Source organism: Gymnogyps californianus, chromosome 28 (genome assembly GCF_018139145.2).
Source record: "Gymnogyps californianus isolate 813 chromosome 28, ASM1813914v2, whole genome shotgun sequence".
In the NCBI taxonomy this organism is placed as follows: Eukaryota; Metazoa; Chordata; class Aves; order Accipitriformes; family Cathartidae; genus Gymnogyps; species Gymnogyps californianus.
The window spans coordinates 2,427,687-2,447,156 of NC_059498.1; the positions used below are offsets into that span (position 1 = coordinate 2,427,687).

Sequence of the window (19,470 nt, forward strand, 5' to 3'; positions counted from 1 at the left end):
CGGCTCTCCGCCACGGCGGGTGGCCTCGCACGGCTGCCCCGGTGTGCGAGAGCCCTGCCGCCCCGGAGCTCCGCCCCGGGACGCCCCCAAAGGCCGACGGGAACCGCAGTCCCGGCCCGGGCGCAGCCCGGCACCCGCATGCCCGCGCAGACTACCGGTCCCGGCATGCCCCGCGGCCCCCGCCCAATCGCGGCGCGCTTTGTTACGGGGGTGCGGCAGGCGCCGAGGCCCCGTTTCAAGATGGCGGACGACAGTGAGACAGCAGTGAGGCGGCCACCGGCGAGGCCTCCGCGGCCGTCGGCGGAGGAGAACGACCACGAGCACTGCAGCGACTGCGAGAACGAGGCGGAGCACGGCTCCAACCGGGGGTGAGCGGCGGCCGGGGCCGCCCGCCGCGGCGGCGGCCGGGCCCATTGAGGAGGGCAGCAGCCGGGAAGTGAGCGGCGCCCCGCCCCGCGGGCGCGCTGATTGGCCGCCAGGCAGCATCCCGCGCTGCGATTGGTCGCGCCGCCCGTCTGTCTGGCGAAGGGGAGGGGCCCGCTGGCTCCCATTCACGCTTGCTGTGGGAGCGTGTCCCGAAGCGAAGCAGGGTCGGGCCCGTCCGTGGCGTAGATGGGTAACGGCCTGCGCGGTGCTTGCGGGGCAGGCAGAAAGGGGCCACGAGTGCCTTTTTTTGGCAGAAATGAGCCCAATTCGCAGCTCTTCTTGTCCTTGCGTTAGGGTGTGTCTCCCCACATTCCTTCTGTTCTCCAGCACAAGCCCCGTCCCCCTCCCAGCATCTCCGGCAGCGCGGTGGCACCCAGGGTGGTGGCATGGTTGGGCATGTTGTCCTGCTCCCCGGAGCCAGTGGCCTCCCACAGCTGTCCCTGTGCCCTGGAATAAGCCCAGGCTTCTGCACACCTGCCCTGTTGTTATCCGAAACACAGCCCGGGGTTTTGCAAAGCTCAGCCGACGTCGTCTTGTGGTTTGAGGAGCACGGCCTCCAGAGGTATGAATTGGTGAAATAGCAACAATGAGGCTGGGAGTGAGCGCACATGGCGAGGCAGGTCCTCATCTAGGTAGGAAAGATCTAAAATCCCTAACGTAGTACCGGCATTACTCACCGCCTTAATTAATAAGGCGCAGAGCTACCTCGCCATGCCTGTGGTTTGCAGGAGAGGCTTTGTCCTCGTTCCTGCTGGCTTTGCATGCAGCAGGGCACGTCGACGTGTGGCTTATGCCACATTGCGTGTTTCCAGAGGTTTCGCGCCTCATGCTTCACGCACCTGAGCCTCACCGGGCTCCTCTTCCCGCTCGCCCAGTGTCCCAGCAGCTGCTTTTCCAGCCCTGCGACGCGGAGAGCGTCAGCTCGAAGAGCTCTTCTCCCTCCATTGGCAGATTTCTGTAGGCAATCCCACCTGTCCAGTAACCGAAGTGAATAAAAGGTCACACAAGAAATATCACAGAGGCCTTTTTTATGACAGCATAGATGCCCGTTTATATTTTATTTGCCTCCTGGGTGTGGCATCGTGTCTCAGTTTAATAGGTTTAGCCGTGCTTGGGGAGATTTTTCTTTTCTTTCCCTCTGACGTGATTAGGTTTGTGGAAACCAGAGCCAAGCAGAGAGGAGACACGGTGCTTAATCACCGTTATTTCCCAGCCCGGCGGTTCAGCCTGCCCTTTGCCAGGAAAAGGTGTGTTCTTGAGCCCTCTTTGTATTCTAGCACGGGCATCGCACCTCCTGCAACCCTGAGGAGTTAAAATGCAGTTACCTGCCCCGACTAGGGCGAGCGTTGAAGTGCAGCAAGCTAACCGGGCAGCCTGGGAAATGTCCAGTAACAAATACACTTCGAGAGTTTGGATCGCTTGGGAAATAACGTTGAAAGCGTGACTGACGGGCACAGCGATAATGAATGCAAGCCAGGGAGGCTTTGGAGCTCTCTGGCAAATCTCCTGTCCCCCCCCCAAACCTCATGGGGTATCCACATAGGAGAGAAAAGACCAAGTGGCAGGAAAGGTGGTGGGTTTCTTTCTTGATGCACATCGGTTCCGTTGATTTCATACCGTCGTGTTACACTGGGATGTGGGAGTGTTTCTGGTCACCCCTGCTGAATGCTGTCCCCAAACATGGGGCAGGGGAAGTGCCTTGAGCTGCTGGGGTTTGCAGAGCAATGCTTGGAGTCCTGCCTCTGTCCACTTCATGTTAAGAGTCACTGGATCTTGGCTCTGAGATTTAAAACATAAAAATATTGCTTAGCGAGAGCAATACTTCCTTTCCTTTTAAGGACAGGAAAGAGGAATTGACTTTCCTCCGCCTCGGTCCCGTGTCAGCGCTGGGAAGCGGCTGCACTGCTCTCCCCTGCGGCTGTCCAAGTTGATTTCCCAAAGAAAAAGAAAAAAATCCCACTTTTCTATCTGTCGTGATTTCCTTTGTGTGGAGAGGGCTTCTGTCGTGTCTCCGGTGTCTGTGGAGGGTTTATTCCCATTGTAGATAAAAGACACTGGAAAGGCAGGTACACCGGCACGGGCTCTGCTCCCCGGAGCTGCTGCGAGCCCGGTGGGGTTTGTCGGTTCACAGGCAGAGAGCGGCAGCGGTGAGACCAAGGATTCGAGTGTCCCAGCCCCGTGAAATGTGTCTGTTGTTGGCAAAACCACCTGGGGAAGTGGTTTTGGTTGGGAAAAGTTCAGGGACGGTCCTGCAGCACGAACTGGGTTGTTGCTGGATGGGGTGTGGGGAAAGGAAAGGGGCTTTTCTTTGTGGGACAGCGGGCAGCTGCCTGGTTTGGCAATCCCTGCCTGCACTTACACCGCGAGAGGATGTTCCTGGGACAACTGCCATGCTCTAACATGCAGAATTTAGTTTTAGGTATTATATGGAGCACAGTGATGGCATGCTCTGCTTCGGGACCTGTGCTCTGCCATCTGCAGAGTCTCCCTCCTCGCTTCGGCCCCTAATGAGATTACAGCCTACGTACCGCGCCCGATTAGCCCCAGGTTTGGCAGAAAGATTTTCCAGCACCTAAATACGGAGCAGGGATCTACTATTTCTCATCTGACACCTTTCAGACTAGGAAACAAGGCTGTGAGGTGGAGGAATTGCAAACTGCACAAGCCCTTGTCCGAATCTGTGTTTCCAGTTGGGTTTTGAGGAAGAACCAGCAGCATTTGGTACTGTTTGCTGCCTTAGGTGTGAGATGGTCTGTGAGCCCGAGCGCAGTGTTTCGATTTGTGTAGCAAAAGATGGCTTTTTGATCGCCGCAGTGTGTACGCTACGGGAAATAACACCCTGCCCCTGCCATCGAAATCCCCCCGTGCTGACCCAGAGCTTCCCACTGGCTTCGGGAGCTGAGGGAGCCGCAGGGAGCCGGCCACAGCTGGAGTTGTCCTCCCTTGTGGTTTCCTCCCTCACCTTGCAAAAATAAAGCTCTTGGATCTGGGAATACAGCGGGAGCGCGCATGGATCCAGCTGATAGATAAGTGGGTGCTGAGCACCAGTTTGTTACTGGATGTGTCCGGTGTTTTCCAGCCTCCAGAGAGGCTGAGCTGGTAGAGGACAGTCAGTCTGAGCGTGTCTTCCCTTGAACAAGCCCAGCCGGTTTATTTAGGTGCTTCCAAAAGTCTATTTTCGAGATTGCTCAGGTTATGGATATTATTTTCTGTGCAGTGGTTAGCGCCGTCTCCTTTCCCTCAAACTCGAGGAGCTGTCTGGTGGCGGGGAAGGGGGGTTGCAGCGATAGGTAATGGCCATGAGGGACGCGATGCCCTTCCTGGGAGAAGGGAAAAGTGTTTTCCTTAGTCAGAAAACAGACCGTTGTGATCCCGCGGGTAATCGAAAGACGTTTCGCATAGCGCAGCCAACGTGCCCTTCTCCACCCGCTTTATCTCTCAGAGCAGCTCGGGCTGGAAAGGAGATAGGGGAGGAAAAAAGCTGTAAGTGCAGCCGGGAAGGCCGTGGGCTGTCAGACAGGAGCTGGCCTGGCAATTAACCCTTCCTGGGGGGTGAAACCAGCTTCAGCCCTCGCAGCTTCATGGGTCGCATCAGCTGCGGTAGCTGAGGTTTTGGACGGTGGTGGCTCGTCCCAGGACACTGGTGGGACATTGCTGTTAATTTGGGGAGCGTCCGAGGGGCTGCAGCTACACTGGAGCATAAAGAAGAAGATATTTGCTTTCCTAAATGGACTTTAAAATAGAAAATACCTATAATTGTTGCCTCCCTAGGTGTAGCGAGTTGGACCTTCGGGTTTTCCAGCATTTTCCTACATGTTGGCCATTCCTCTGCTGGGTTGGTTTTCATCTCCCGGCTGGAGCGGGGCCCTTCCCCGCACCACGGCACCTGGGAATGCAAAACTTCAGCCCACCTTATGCCACCCTGATTTCTTCCAGGTCACGACGGCTTGGCTCATAAATCAGGGAGGATTTTTCTCAGCGCTTTTACCTGCGATCCTGGTGTGGGGGTGAAGTGATATTGGTTGGGCTGAACTCATTAGTAGCAAGCTGGGAGTTGGCAGCTCTGATTTATGAAGCAAAGCAATGCCGACTGAATACGCAGGGGCTGGGAGGATTTTGTTTGTCGCATCTGACACCTGCAGCATCCTGACATGGAGATGACCTGGGAAAATGCATCCATCTCCTTTGGAATGGGTGGCTTCCGGCATCTGCCCTTGGATGTGCTCACAAACCTGCCTCGTGCCGTCAATTTGTGGTGTTAAAATTGGTAAGAAATCAGTTGGATGTGTTTATTGCAGCTCCACGGTGGATGGTTTGGCTCATCCCAGGACCTCAGTGTGGCCGTCTCGGCTGGTCGGGGATCTGCCAGGTCTCGCCCGTGCTCCTCTGCAAGGAGTTAAAAAACCCATCACACATTTGTCACTAAAATCAATAGCGGTGTCAGCACCGCTTTGCCGTAATTACTTTTGCTGTCATGTCAGAGCTCGCGTCTCCCCGGGTGGAGGCAAAGCCCTTTCCCGGCGGTGGGAGGAAAGGCGAGATGTGCCCCCCAGGGATGGTTCAGCAGCGCAGCGGGATGCTGATCCCCACAGAGCTGCGGCTTCACAGCTACTCCTCTCTCTGCTCCGCTGCGAGTGCTTAAAGCACTTCTGGAGAAGAGGAGGGCTTCTCATCCAGCCCCCTTTTGTGGAGCAGCTCGCCCCGTGCAACTGCTCGTTCCCTGTGCCGGTGAGCAAATGCTTGTTGTTTCCCAGTATTTCACATGGGGCTCTACTGATAGACGGGAATCTTTTTCCCCAGCAAATGCCATCTGCAGAGTCTCTGCTGCTGTTCAGGTTTTGTCCGGAGGAAAGCCTTCCCCAGCTCAGCTGCTCTGTGTCCTGCAAACCAGATGTCTCTGCTCCGCAGGACGACGGCTGCCCGTCACATCGGGTTTCTGTGCCGCGAGTGTCAGCGGCCTCACCGTCTGCAGGCATCTCCACACCCACCGCTCCCGGCTTCATCCCTCAAAAAAAAATGTCTCTATCCACTTTTCCCTGGTTTCAAAACTCACTTGCTGCTCAGCCCAGGGATTTTTTTAAACCTTATTCCCCTCCTGGCTCTCTCCTTTTCCTGGCCTTGCTGAAATAAATAGTTGGATGCTGCTCCAACATATTTTCCAGCATGTTTCTTCTTTCCCTGCTCCACCCTCTTCACCACTATCTTGTGTTTGGTAAAGACATTAAGCCGGTCCAGGAGTAAGCAGCACTCGGGGGGGGTTTCCAGGCTGGCCGGTGCCTTCGGTTCACTGTCTGCCTCTGGGCAGATCAGAGCTGTGCGGTTGTCCCTGCTGTGAAAGCAGCAATCGTTTTGGGGGTGCAAGGAAGGAGCCGCCTCTATATTGTAGAGTAAAACATATACTGGCTTGGATCCCCGAGCTGAGATTTGGGGAAAGAAGAGGACGAGGTCCCCGGGCACAGGAGGGCAGGGACACATCCCACAGCATCTGGGCTGGCGGGGGGTCCCTGGGGCAGGCCCAGTCCCGCAGAGCTTGTACCGGTTTCCAGCGAGACCCGCTCTGGTGTAGGCGATGGTGCCCGCCAGTGGTGGGCCTTGCGGTTCTGTGTGCTGCGGCTGTGCCGCTTGATGCAAAGAGCAGCTCCCACCCGGGACTCTCCACGGCTCTGTCCTCTCCCCGTCGAGCCGGATGCGAGTTATCGTCCGCAATGAAAACAGAAGAGGAAAGATGCTGTGGTTTTACTGCAAAACCAACTTGGCAGCACTGACAGGGACGGGGCAGAGCTGAGCGACACTGGTGGCATGCACGCTGTCCCCCGACTTGCTTTGCAGAAGATCCCTTGTGCGTGTCGACCACTGGTAAAGCACCCTGGCCTGGTGTCCCCCCCTCTTCCCCTCTCGTCCCTCCACTTGGTCCTGCTCCAGCCGTCTCTGGGCTTGAATTTCCACCTGAGCCATGACCCTCTTGGAGACCGTTTTGGGGACCGTTGGGAGGGAGGCTCTTGGCTTGCGGTGCCCCAGCTGTAATGTCGCCTGTCCTGCATCGGGGTATCTCACGCAGGGGTGAGATCACATGTGCCATGCCAGGAGCAGGCACCTCTCCCGTGTTTTGGCGTCAGGTCGCTGGCCCGGACTTGCCCGTCAGTGAGGCCGGGCTCGGTGCAGGGCTTCACGCCTGTGGCTGCTTTGGGGTGATCATCATCTGGATATCCGGGGCTGCCCCGCATCCCTGGAAGGAGGAGCGATGCCCTGGCGCAGGCGCTTCCCACCCTGTGCTCCCAAAGAGATTTGCTGCTTGGTCTCTATTTTCCAGCTGCAGCATAACAATATAATAATTTTCCAGTATAACAGCCACCCATCTCCCTAGATCATCACCTCTGCAGGTGGGGTGACAGTTGGCGCAGTGTCCTTGGCCACCAGCCCCTCGGTGGTGCCTGGACCTGCTGCGGTGCCTTATCTGCAAGGCTGGACCAGCGTTTGCTGCTCCCACGTCCATCCTTGAGCTGAGAGAGGCGGAAAAACCCTAAGCTGGGCATCACCGCCGCTCCGTGGGGTGGATTTGGGCATGTGGGACCAAGCAGGGTGATGTGATGGCAAAGGCGGTCACCTGCGGTGCGGGGCTCACTCCCCACTGCTGAGCAAACCTGCAGGGTGGGAGATGTTGGCGCTGGTCCCCTTTTGGGAGCTTGCCGCTGGGGGGGATGCCAGGGAGAGGACACGTGGCTGGACCCCCTGTGCACTTTGTATTTCCCCTCCTGGAGACTTGGACTCAGAGCAAGGATTGTATTTTCTTGAGAGCGCTTCAGAAACCCTATAAATGTTCTCCAAAAGAAAACCCCAAGGCTCCAATGATGTTTCTTTTGTTCCCTAGCGGCTTGAGTCCAGCAAATGACAGCGGAGCCAAAAAGAAGAAAAAGAAACCCAAACGGAAGAAAGAGAAAGGAGGAGATCAGCCCGACCCGGCTCAGGATCAGCCGGTGAAGGTGAGCAACCCCTTCCCGGAGTCGCGGCCCCGCACAACAGCCAGCCCCGTCCTGAACCTCTCTGATGTAGCTTAGGGCAAGGAAAGAGTCTCCCAGTCCTGGTTTTAGGCACTTGGCTGCTCAAAAAACTTAAGGTTTAGAGTAATTTCCCAGCCTGGCTCCATGCGTGGGAATTCCCGTTGTTGCGGAAGGTGTTTGCGGAGCACTCCAGGGTAAATGCGGTCCTTGGCTGGATATCCCAGCCAGTTCCTGTGCTGCGGTGAAAGGGTCAGGCTGGCGCCTCTGAGTTATTCTTTCCAGACACCAGCTGCCTTGTCGCAGGCAGGGAACCGCCACGCTGCCACCTGCCAGCTTCCTCTCCTGCCCACAGCCAGCACAACGAAAGCATTTTCCTATTCTTGGGCGACATCTGATGTTGTTGATTTTTTGCTTGATTAACATAAGAACAGCAGCCAGGTCAGAGCAGGGTCTGTCTTACCCCTCTTGACTTTGCCCGATCCTGACTAGCAGCCGGTGCTTCGTGAAGCAGCATGGGACATGCAAGGCTTGTCCCTCCCAGCGCTGGCAGTCACCCCTCTTGTCCCCTCTGGTCCTGTGGCGGGGGACACACACACAGATCTGCACATCAGCAGAGGCTGTTTGCTGTCCGATGCCCAGTTCCCATCCAAATATTTCTAGTATTTTGTCCTTCTGACTGTGCAGAGCATTAAACTGGGGCTTTGAGTGTTTCAAACTAACTTCACCGGGAATCAGGGAGGAGCTGGGGTTGTGAATTCAGCGCAGAGCTGCCCACCCTGCCAAGGTCTGCCTGGGGAGGAGGAGGAGGATGAAAATGTCCTTCATCGTGACTCAGCCTCTCTGCCTTGTCCTGGTCCGTGGTGCCCAGGGACTCCTCTGGAAGCTGCAGTTTGCAAATATGGATCCAGCTTCGATAGAGGAGGCTGAAGCAGTGAGAGAGAAAAGGCACTGCAGAAAGCCCAAACGCTGGGTGTGGGTTGACTCAGGGTGTCTCTGCGTGGGTGTTAGCCAAGGTGAGGCAGGAAGGTTTGCTCTTGGGGCTTGCAGCACCCTCTTGACTGAAGCTTAAAGCATTTCAAGGCAGTTCATCCATCCCCTTTGACCCAGGAGTGCCTAGAAACCAGGTCTAGGTGTGGCAGGTGGCTGGTAAAAGGGTTCATCCATCTTGTAGAGGGTTACGAGAGGATCTAGGTTGGGAAGGGAGTCTCCTGCCCCCTCTCCCCTTCCTGGCAGTGTCCTGAGGCAGGGTCAGCTCCAGGTTCCCCTAATGAGGAGCTGAAATACAGACCTGGTGGCTCAGCTTACTCATTTTGTCTTTCCACCCTCCTTTTCTGCCCTCAGGTGAACTCTTTACCCGCTGAGAGGATCCAGGAGATTCAAAAAGCCATCGAGCTCTTCTCTGTAGGTCAGGGCCCTGCCAAAACCATGGAGGAAGCCAGCAAGAGGAGCTACCAGTTCTGGGACACGCAGCCGGTGCCCAAGCTAGGTATGTACAGGCCCTTGCCATTTCGTGCTCCTTGGGAGAAGCCTGGTGGTCCCCAGGCTGCTCAAAGAAGCCCTCAGAGAAGCCCAAAGAAGTTGGTCTCTGGCCAGCAAGCGAGTCCCTGGATGGCCCCTCACTGCTGTTCTGTCTGGGCTTCAAAGGCGTCAGTGACGCTTGTCCACCGTTCAGCATCATGGACGGAGCAGCCAGCCCTGCTGCCGGAGAGCTGTGCAGGTGGCTGGGGGCGTTGAGAGGGACGAGGAGCCGTTTCAGACATCGGATTTGATGCCTCCTGTGTTTAGGCGTCCCTTAATCTCAGTCTTTAGCCCTTGAATTGGGTCTCCCCAGCTGTCTGTGCCCAAGTTTTGTGCGGGGTGTTGCCAGCCTTCCTCTTCCCAAGTCCTAGGGGACTTGGAGCTAACCAGCTCTCCCCTTTCTGGGGGTTGAAGCTTCCCAGCAAGGAGTCCTTGGTGGGGAAGGTAACTTGGGGTGAGATGGGGCCAGCCAGTGATGGGAGCCGCTCAAGGAAGCAGGTCCGTGTGCTGAGCTGCCACATCGTTGATTTGCTGGGCTCCTGTCAGCCTCTGGCACGGGCGGGTGCTGGGGCTGAGCTAGGAGAGCCAGGAGAGGGGAGGCACAAACCTTGCGAGCATCTGCACCCCCAAGCCGCCATACCCGTCTAAAGATGGGGACGCCTATCTTGTCATCCCCTCTTCCCCCTGCAAACAGCCCGGCTGTGCTTCCCAGCTCTAGTCCTTGCTCCAGCCCTTCCTCCAGTTTGCTCTTGATGCTGTCAGCCTGCATCAAAAGCGATCTGCTGTCGGTAATGAGAGGCGTTTCTCAGCGTGGCAGCGGCGCTTGACAGCTGAGCAGATTGTGAAAGGAAGAGGGGCGCGCTGCTGCAGAGCTGCGTGGCTGGAAGGCGCTTGTTCCTGAGCTAGTTGGAGCAAACCTGCAGCGCTCCCAGGGTGCCTGGGATTGCTTTGCTTAGGCTCTCCGTCCCCTGCATCCCCCAGCAAAATCCATACAGAGCTCAGGAGAACTAGAGAATGAGTCCAAGCCCATAGTTTCTAGATTTACCTGAAGCTTGTCATGGCTTCAGATTGGCTGCTCTTCAGTAATATCCTTCATGGGGTTGTGTCCGACCCCTCTTGCTGCAAACACCGTGTTTGATTCCCTTTTCATGTTGTCAGCACCAGTCTGAGGCTTTGTTTGGTCTCAAAGACTGTTTGCTGGGAGCGATGGTCTCAGCTTTGTGCTGGGAAGATCATAGTGAGATGGCACGGGGTTATGTGAGACAGCAAAGCCTGATCTTATATTTTCCCTTTTTCCCAGAGGATCTTGGACATGGCAGACATCATTTCTGCTTGGGTAAACCCTGGAGGAAGGGTGGAAGGTGTCTTCTGGGGAAGGAGAGGCACAAACCGGCCCGCTCCTCAGTACACCAAATTGCTGGCTGTGCTCTGGCTGCCGGCCATTCGCTGGGTCCCAGCGTCTCTCGTGGCCCTTGCTCAGGAGCACGCTCTGGCACACAGCGTTACGTACACGAGGCTATTTAGGGTCGGGTAACAAAAGTGCTGTGGGATTTTTGGGGCCGGATTTCAGAGCGGTTCAGCACCTGCTCAAACCAGAGAGGACGGCCAGGGGTGAGCGTTTCTGGAAGCTGCCCTGGGTGGGTGTGATGGGGGCAATTCTTGCTCTGGGCTTTTCTTCACCTCCCCATTGCCTGGAAACCTTTTCAATCCCTTTTTAAGGGAATTCCTAATTAGCGTGGCTTGCTTCTCTTGGCAGCACTCAAGTGATGCCACTGTGTTGACATCCCCGAGAAAGCCAGTGCTTGAACCGACATCTCTTGGCTGAATCAGGGGCTTTAGGAGTCAGTGTTTTTTGAACAAAAGTTGTCTTGTTCACTGCAGCTCTTCTTTAAGCGCAGTGGGAAGGAAACCCTGACGCTTGCTAAATTGCAGGAGCCAGAGCTGGCAGGGAGAGAGCCACCATCCGATGGAGCGGCTCATGGGAAAGTGCTGGCCGAGGTTGGGATTGTGGGGATGGGGAAGGGTAAGGCATCACGCGTGGACCGGGAGGACGTAGCTCTGAAGCTCTGATCAGTTTGGTCGCCTCCTCTCTGCTGCCCGATGGGCTCCACCATTGCCCCTGAAAGAGGAGGTTTGGTTCTGTGCCCCTGTGTCGCGTCGGACGCGTGGCATGTCCCAAACCGGGTGGGTGAAATGGCGATCCCTGGCTGCCCGCGCCAGCGCAGACCGTCTGGGGAAGTGGGCCATGTTGGTCCCAGATCGAGGTGTCGTGGAGACTTGGCCTCAAACAGCAGAGAGCATCTGCATGGCTCCCTGCTCTCTCTTACAGGAGAAGTGGTGAACACCCACGGTCCTGTTGAGCCAGACAAAGACAATATCCGTCAGGAGCCATACACCTTGCCCCAAGGCTTCACCTGGGATGCCCTGGACCTTGGGGATAGAGGCGTGGTGAGTACAGGCAGCTCGGCACACACGTGTTGAGTGGGCGTCTCCGTTGCACCATCAGCAGTTCCATGCTTGGACTGCCAAAGATGGTTTTCAGGATGGGAACATGTCCTTCACCACACCAGGCAACTCTCCAGCTCAGTGGCCACACCGTCTCCTTGGAGTTAGATGGGTCTGACTTCCCCCCCGTGCAGTTACCTCTCACCCATCCCGTGTTGGCCCTTCATGGGGATGAACGGGGACTTCTCCACATGCTTGTTAAGCATAAGGATGTCTGAAGCCAGGAGTTTTCCCTCAGGAAGACCCTCCAGACTGTGACCCACCTCCCTGGGAGTTGACCCGAGGGTAATGGGACTTATCTGTGTGTCCTGCTGCTTACCCGGCTCTGCAGCAGCACCGGTTCAGGAGCCCGGAGCAGGGGGATGGTGCCGGTAGCAGGGACATGGCTGCATGTGGCACCCATTGCTGTGGCCACACAAAAAGTCTTCCCAGTCCCGTCTCAGGGCAGCTGGGGCGCGTGATGGCTGAATAACTCTTGACCTGCTTGGTCTCTCCTGCTTTAGCTGAAAGAGCTGTACACGCTTCTGAACGAGAACTACGTGGAGGACGACGACAACATGTTCCGGTTCGATTACTCTCCAGAGTTCCTGCTGTGGTGAGTGGCACCACAGCCGCGGAGCAGAGGGTGTTGGATGCTGGCAGGTCTGATCCCGGTGACAGCGCTGCAGCTGCCTTTGCTTATCCTGTCTCACTTCTTTCCGAAATCTCCCTTCCCCATCTGTCACCGTGTGCAGTGTCCCAGGTACACTGCGAGAGGGGTCTCTCGCCCAGCCCTGCCTGCCTCTGGCTTCTTTGAGATATGGGAGCCTAAAACCGGATTTTTTTTCCTCTTTGGTTTGATCCCTGGAGTGTTTGTAAAAAATCCCGGTAGCTGAGGAGCTTCTCAGTGCCCTGGAGCTGTAGGATGAAGGTGGCTGCCAAGTAATGTTGCCAGCAATAACACATGGAGACCTGTTGCAGCGGAGCTGCTGTTTTCCTCAGGGCGTTCATGAATCGAGGAACGTGGATTTCCTCCTGTGTCGCTGGTGAGAACTTGCCTTGGCCACAGAGTGCAGGAATTGCCCTGCATCCCAGCAGTCCTGCCTTGTCACATCACTGGCACCTTCTCATCCTCCTGCCTGCAAACCCACAGCTGCGTTGGGCAGCCTGGAGCAGGACACAGGGCATCCCAGGACAGGGTGGGGAGGCAGGAGCAGGTACACTGGGGACCTTTGATGGGACGTGACTTCTGAAGTGTGTCTCTTCTCCAGGGCACTGCGTCCTCCGGGCTGGTTGCCCCAGTGGCACTGTGGAGTCAGAGTTGTCTCCAGCAAGAAGCTGGTTGGATTTATCAGCGCGATTCCAGCCACTATCCACATCTATGACACGTGAGTACTGCTCGGCTGCATTTCTCATCGTGCCCCTTGATGGCATGTGGGGCTTCCTGGGAGCGCTGAGGAGGTCTGGCTACGTTGTCCTCCCCAACCAACCGAGCCAGACCTACGCCGTTCAGCCGTGGAGATGCTTTGCTCCTTGGAGGAGAAGGTGGGGGATATTGAAGGTGGGCAGTGAAGTTCTGTGCCAGGACATCATCTAGTTAGCAGCCATGAAGGCTGTTTTCCTCAACAAGTGAGGTCAGCTTAGAGCTCTGGCTTACAGAAAGCCTCCAGGGCTGGATGGAGACCATTTTCCCTGGGAAAACCTTGGGTAGCAGCTTAAGGGAGAGTTCTCCAAACCCAGCCTTTGCCCCTTGGCCTTCCCTGAGGGTTTGACACCTCTTTCTCTTGAAGGGGCTGGAGGTAAATTGCCCAGGGCGTTGGACTGATCCTCCCAGGTTAGGACAGTCGGGTCTCATGCTCTGCATTGTTTCTTTCCCAAGAGAGAAGAAGATGGTAGAGATAAACTTCCTGTGCGTCCACAAAAAGTTGCGCTCGAAACGGGTGGCTCCAGTTCTGATCCGTGAGATCACACGGCGGGTTCATCTGGAGGGGATCTTTCAGGCTGTTTACACTGCAGGAGTGGTGCTGCCAAAGCCTGTGGGGACTTGCAGGTGAGTGTCTATGGTTCTCCAAAGAGATTTCTGTCTGCAGACCTTCCCTTGCCGAGATCCCCTCTGTGGCATGTATCGTGTGCGGGATTCTCTGGGACAGGAGAGATCAATTCCAGCCCAGGTTTCTCCTCCCCACACCATCCTTCCAGGATTAAGTCCAGTAGCTTTGCTTAAGCTGCTCATGTATCACAAGACAGGAAACTTTCTGCAGCAGAAGCGCTCCAGGCCGCCCTTGTTTTTCTCTGCGGGAGCTGCTGGCCTCTTTGCGAGCCAGCGTGATGTTCTCGCTTGCCCTCTCATGGCAGCTACGAGAACCTCGTGCCCGTGCGGCCGTCCCGCTGCCCAAGAACAAGTCTCCCACCGCGACTGTGTTTCTGCAGGTACTGGCACCGGTCCCTGAATCCTCGGAAACTCATTGAGGTCAAATTTTCCCACCTGAGCAGGAACATGACTATGCAACGTACCATGAAGCTTTACCGGTTGCCCGAGGTGGGTGCCAGCCGGGGCTGTGAGCCGCGGAGGCAGAGCTCATGAATTGCTCCTCGCTGAGCAAGGGGCGAGGCTGGGAACTGGAGACACAAACATCTCGGCCGAGGTCGAGTCCTCTGCCTGGAGAGCTGGGGTTTGTTTCATGTAGTAAATGACTCTGTCAAGCCGTTGCGCTTTATTTAATCTTTACTTTTGCCTGGGTACCTGCATTTTAAGGGCAAATTCTTGCAGCTAGAGGACCCTGTGAGCTTTTGTTTCATGGTGAGTCATATCCTGTCCTCCTGGTAAAATGAGAACGCAGATATGACAGCCTTCATCTGTCCAAACACAGCCTTGGAGTGACCTTGAATTGGGTTAGTCCCTCATTCTTCAGTCAAACTGATCGGTTCTGTCACTGCAGTTGTCCTGCTGGAGAAGTTCCCCAGCTGGATATGGGAGAAAAAACAAAGCAAGCATTAAAATTGCCACCACCTTCCCCGACCTTGTTGGCTTCCTTCTGTCGGTCAGAGCTGCTCGTTTCGGTTGGAGAGCTCTGTTTTAGCGCTGGGCAGCACATGGCTCCTGTCTCCTGCCTCCCGCCGCAGCAAAGGCACCAGCTGCTGTTTTGTAGCTACCGATTTTTGCGCAGAAACCCAGACCCAGAAGCAGTCTGTGCTGCTTGACCTGGGCTTTGCTGAGCGGTCCCAACCCTAGATTAGAAATTGAGTCCAACTGGAAATAACGTCAGGCAGTTCCTTGCGGTGCCTGGGGCACGTCTCCCAGCCTGTCCCTGCTGTGAGTGGGAGCAGAGACCTGGAGGGAAGCAGAGATCTTGTGTCGTTAGTGGGTAGGAGGCCACTTCCAGCGGGACTTGACCTGGCACGTGGGGCTCTGGGACCCGCTGTGCTTCCCTGTGGTCTTTGCCATCAGTGTCACGGCCGATTGCATCCATTCTTCTGCTGGGCAAGCAGGGCTGGGGGGGAGAGTGCTGGGTTGTGGGACTGAAAATGGGCTGATCTAAGCAGAGAGCATCTCCGTGCCGCTTGTCGGAGAGCCCTTGGGTGATAAAAGCCACCGTGCAAGCAACGCAAATGATTTGTCCCGCTTTCTGTAGACTCCCAAGACTCCCGGCTTGCGGCCAATGGAGCACAGAGATATCTCCGCGGTGCACAAGCTCTTGACCGAGTACCTGAAGCAGTTCCACCTGACGCCCGTCATGAGCCGAGACGAGGTGGAGCACTGGTTCTTACCTCAGGAGAACATCATCGACACATTTGTGGTAGAGGTGAGGGGGCAGGAGCAAGACGGGGGGTTTTCCAGGACTTCTGCCTCCACTGGAAGCAAGCTGTGGGAGCGATCGGGGAGGTTGCTGCCCCAGGCAGTGAGATGCTATGCCAGGGTGGGAGGTTTGAGCTGCTGGTGGATGGTGCCTCTCCATCCTGCGCTGCACCGAGTCTCCTCGCAGGGAGCCCACACATCACTCAGACTGGCAAAGCCCCTCTAAGGCTCCGGCCGGGCTTTATCCTGGCTCTGATGTATTGCGGTGTCACTTCTGCCTTCCAGAGCGCCCCAGGGGAGGTGACAGACTTCCTGAGCTTCTACACGCTGCCCTCCACCATCATGAACCACCCGACTCACAAGAGCCTGAAAGCTGCTTACTCCTTCTACAACGTTCACACCAAGACGCCTCTCATCGACCTCATGAGTGATGCTCTCATACTCGCCAAGTCGGTGAGTGATGGCAGGGCCGGGGCGGCACCACCGGGCAGCTCACCGGGCACCGGGCAGCTCACCGCTCACCTGGCTGCCCTTGGGTTTGTGGGGAGGGCCGGCCATGGGGCAGGGCTTGTACCCAGGGCTGTACAAACCCAAATCCTAAAGGATCTGCCGCCCAGGAGAGGGACGCAGGGGGAGCCTGAACCTTCCAGCTAGCATTGAGCTGAGCTCAGGGTGTCTACTCATTTCTTACAGCAAACGATATTGCCATATGTCCGTAGCACTTGAATTGAGGGTGGGTACGCCGATGCTAAGTTCTTCCCTGGTGGCCTCGGCCCCTTCTTCTGGGGGTGCAAAGCTGGGCAGGAGAGGGAGCAGGCAGCTCACGGATGGGAGGAATTCCTCAGCATGTAAGCAGGAGGATCTGATGGCTTCGTGTCTTGCCCGTGCAGAAAGGATTCGACGTCTTCAATGCACTGGATCTCATGGAAAACAAAACCTTCCTGGAGAAGCTGAAGTTTGGGATCGGGGACGGGAACCTGCAGTATTACCTGTACAATTGGAAGTGTCCCAGCATGGCACCAGAGAAGGTCAGTGCCGTGCGGTGCGGGGTCTTCCAGCCCGGCCAGTGCACGGGAAGGGGTCTTGGCCCCGCAGCCCCCAGGGAGATGAGTTTGCCATCACACGCGGCTCGGCGTTCCCAGGCCAGCCGCTGTCTGGTGCAGTGTTACACGCAGTAAGGGGTGAATCCAGTGACGGCTCCTCTGTGCTCTCCCCGCTGTGCTTGCACAGAGGGTGTCCGTGGGGAAAAGCACTCACCGCTTGTCCCCCCAGGCTCATTTTACTCTTGGACTAGTGCAGGTTCAGAGTCCTTAACCTCACGCACATCTGCATGGATGACCTCTTCCCTCTGTGGAAGGAGGCCAGGTACAGAGAGGAGACAGGCAGAGGGCTGCAGGGTGACAGATGTGACACCGGTGGTTGTGACAGTCACCTGGGAGGTGGTTGCTGTGCCCTGTGAGCCCACACAGGACCCGGGTGTCACCGCGCAGCCCTGTAGCCTGTGTGTCAGTCTGTCGTGATGGGGCGAGACGAGCAACAACCCCTCTAGAGAGAACAGACGAGCTTGAGAGCCGTTGGGTCGCTGTTGAGTAGGACCCCATGACGATGGGGAGCTCTGCCAGCACGGTCACTTGTAGCGTGTGCGGAGGGGCTGAGCCACGGGATCGCAGGGGTGTCACCTTGTCCCCACGGCCAGCAGCTCGCTCCCCACCCACCTGCTCCAAGCGCTGCGGCTGTAGACACCCTGACTGCCTGCCCTGGGCCATTTTTAGGCAGCACCCAGTTACTGCTGTATCTCCACCCTGAAGATGTGGTTCAGCATCTGTCCGGTCCACAGCCACCTTGGAGAGGATGGTGCTTGAGAACCAGAGGCTGCTCGGCTGCGCAGCGCTGCAGCCTGCCTGCGCTGTGTCACAACAGCTAATTAATGCCTTAACGGCAGTAACGGGGCTTTGGCTCCCTTCACAGAGCGTGTGAAGCCAGGTCTGTCTCTGCGGGTACAAGTCCACACGCCTTAAACCAGCCTTGCCCTGCCGGTGAGCCTTTCAGAAAGCTCCAGGAGGTTCCTGGGAGGTTTCAGCAATCCCTTTCCTCACTGGGAGAGCTGGTGGGTTGGAGAGCCTGGTGCTGGGAGCTGCTCTCCGGCTGTACCCTGCAGTGGGGCTGCCCGTGACTCCAGAGGGTTGGAGCCCGGGACCAGCCACCAGCATGTCCGGTCATGCAGCGGCCGGAGAGCACCCAGCAGTGCCGGCTGCCTGCCGAGGGGCCTGTCCCGGTACCAGGCTCTCGGGAAGCAGGTTCTCCCAAATCTGTTGTTATTAGCTTAGAAACAACCTTGGCTCCTAAATCAAGGCTGTCTTGCAGACTGCCCGGGCTTGTCACACCCCAAACATCAGTCACCTCCCCAGATCGGAGCTGAGCAGGGTCCGTGCCCCTATTCGGCCGCATGCCCGGAGCTCTCCCTGCTCCCAAATATCCCAAAACCAGTGGGAAAACCCACGCAGATGGTGCTGAGCCCTCCCGGCCAGCACAGTGAGGGCTTGCAAGCTGCGTCTGCCCGGAGCTCGCTCTGATGCTCGGGCACATCTTGACCTGCTGTCTCCGTTGATTCCCCCAGGTCGGACTAGTGTTGCAGTAAGCGAGCCCTTGCCAGGAGAGCGCGGAGGAGCCGAGCCCGGCGGAGGTGCTGCCCTCGCCCTTTCTGCCGAAGCCGGACCCGCGCCGGGAGAGGTGGAACCAAACCAGCCGCGCAGCTGCCCACCGCCTGGATTCACTGACCGCGTCCCGCAGCGCCGGCCACCGCTCCCCCGCTGGCGTCAGCGGTCTCCTTTGTTTTGATTTAATTGCATCCTCGTAAAGACGTGATCAAGGGAATGTAACTGCTGAAACTAGCTCATGATTGGCATATAATGGAGTTAACGGGTGAATAATAAAAGTATATATTATATATATTTTAAATCTTTCCTGTTCCAAACTGACATGAGTTGCATTCATCTGCTGAAGGCCACCTCCAGGTCGCTGGACCGTGACTTTTCTCGACGGCGCCAACGGAGGTAGATGTTTGCTGTGCCAAATGGCTCAGCGCCGGCGTGGTGAAGCACCAGGATGCGGTGGCCAGGCTGCCGAGCCCTCCTGCCTGCCTGGAGGGTGTTTTGGGCTCTGTCCCCTGCTCAGCTGTTTTCCCCCGGTTTGCTCCCTCCTCCGTTAAACTCGGTCCTTCCCGCGGGTGCCTGGAGCGGGAGGATGGCACTGTCCCTCCCCGTGGGCTCGGGAGCACATCGAAATTTCTTTCTAAGGGCTATTTGTGCAAGCGATGCCTTGTCCCTTCTCCTCCCCAGCCTCGGAGACTCGAACCCTCTCTGCTGAACGGGGCAAGTGCTGAACCGAGGAGCAGCAACGCCCGAAGATACGGGGGGACTCGGCTCCTCGCTGCCTCCGGAGCTCGTCCGGCACACCCCGCTCTGCTTGGACTCCTCAGGGTCGTTCCTCTCCGCCACCCCTCGTGACGCCGGGGCTGCGGGCATCAGGGGGATGATCCATCGCCGCTGCCGCACCTCGGGGCTCTCTGCTCAGCTGCTTTGCTCTGGAAGCGTGGAAATACGGATACACGTGCAAGCGACTGCCCTGCGACACGCCGTCGGCATCGCCCCGGGCCTTCAGCCTCTCCAGCCAGCCCAGTTGCCTCTTCCACCAGGCTCGTCATCTTGTGCTATGGGAACCTCCGAGGTAAAGGAAATGTTTTCTTTCATGGAAAACGTTTATCCCATCAAGATATCTCGGGAAACGAGCGCCCGGGCAGCCTGACGCTTCCTGCCGTGACATGAACCGTGTCCGTGAATTGCTCTGAGATGCTCCTGCCCTCCCAGCCAAAGGTTTCCAAAGCTGCACACCAAGGCCAAGACCCCATCTATGCACTCCCACGCCTCCCGGTCCCTCTGTGCCCCCGTCGTGCCCCGTGGCACACCACGGACCCCGAGGGCCTTTGCCCACCCTGGCCTGGACCTGCAGGGCCTGGGTGGGGGACCAGGAGCCCATCATGTCCCCCCCGGCAGCACCATCACATCCCCCGTGCTCGGGGTCCCGTGTCACCTATGCAAGTACCTCTGTGTCCCCTCCTGTGTCCCCAGTGTCCTGGGCTGGGGGAGGCTGGGTGCGGGTGGGGGGGTGTCTGGCGGGACCCTCCCCCTGTCCCCGCAGCAGTTTTGAGGGCTGCTCCAACGAGCTTCCCCCCCCGGCCCCCATCGGTGC

The 19,470-nt window shown here is 57.2% G+C and overlaps 1 protein-coding gene across 1 annotated transcript; it reads left to right on the forward strand.

Annotated features, from left to right (window-relative positions):
* The first annotated feature begins 182 nt into the window (after positions 1–182).
* On the forward strand, positions 183–19,367 carry NMT1 (N-myristoyltransferase 1). The gene is made up of 12 exons (XM_050911678.1): positions 183–368; positions 7,295–7,406; positions 8,766–8,910; positions 11,272–11,390; positions 11,951–12,042; positions 12,698–12,814; positions 13,306–13,476; positions 13,857–13,965; positions 15,059–15,229; positions 15,508–15,675; positions 16,113–16,250; positions 17,840–19,367. Exons 1-12 carry the CDS (start codon positions 241–243, stop codon positions 17,858–17,860), a joined length of 1,491 nt encoding a protein of 496 aa, XP_050767635.1. The 5' UTR covers positions 183–240; the 3' UTR covers positions 17,861–19,367.
* The last annotated feature ends 103 nt before the right edge of the window (positions 19,368–19,470 follow it).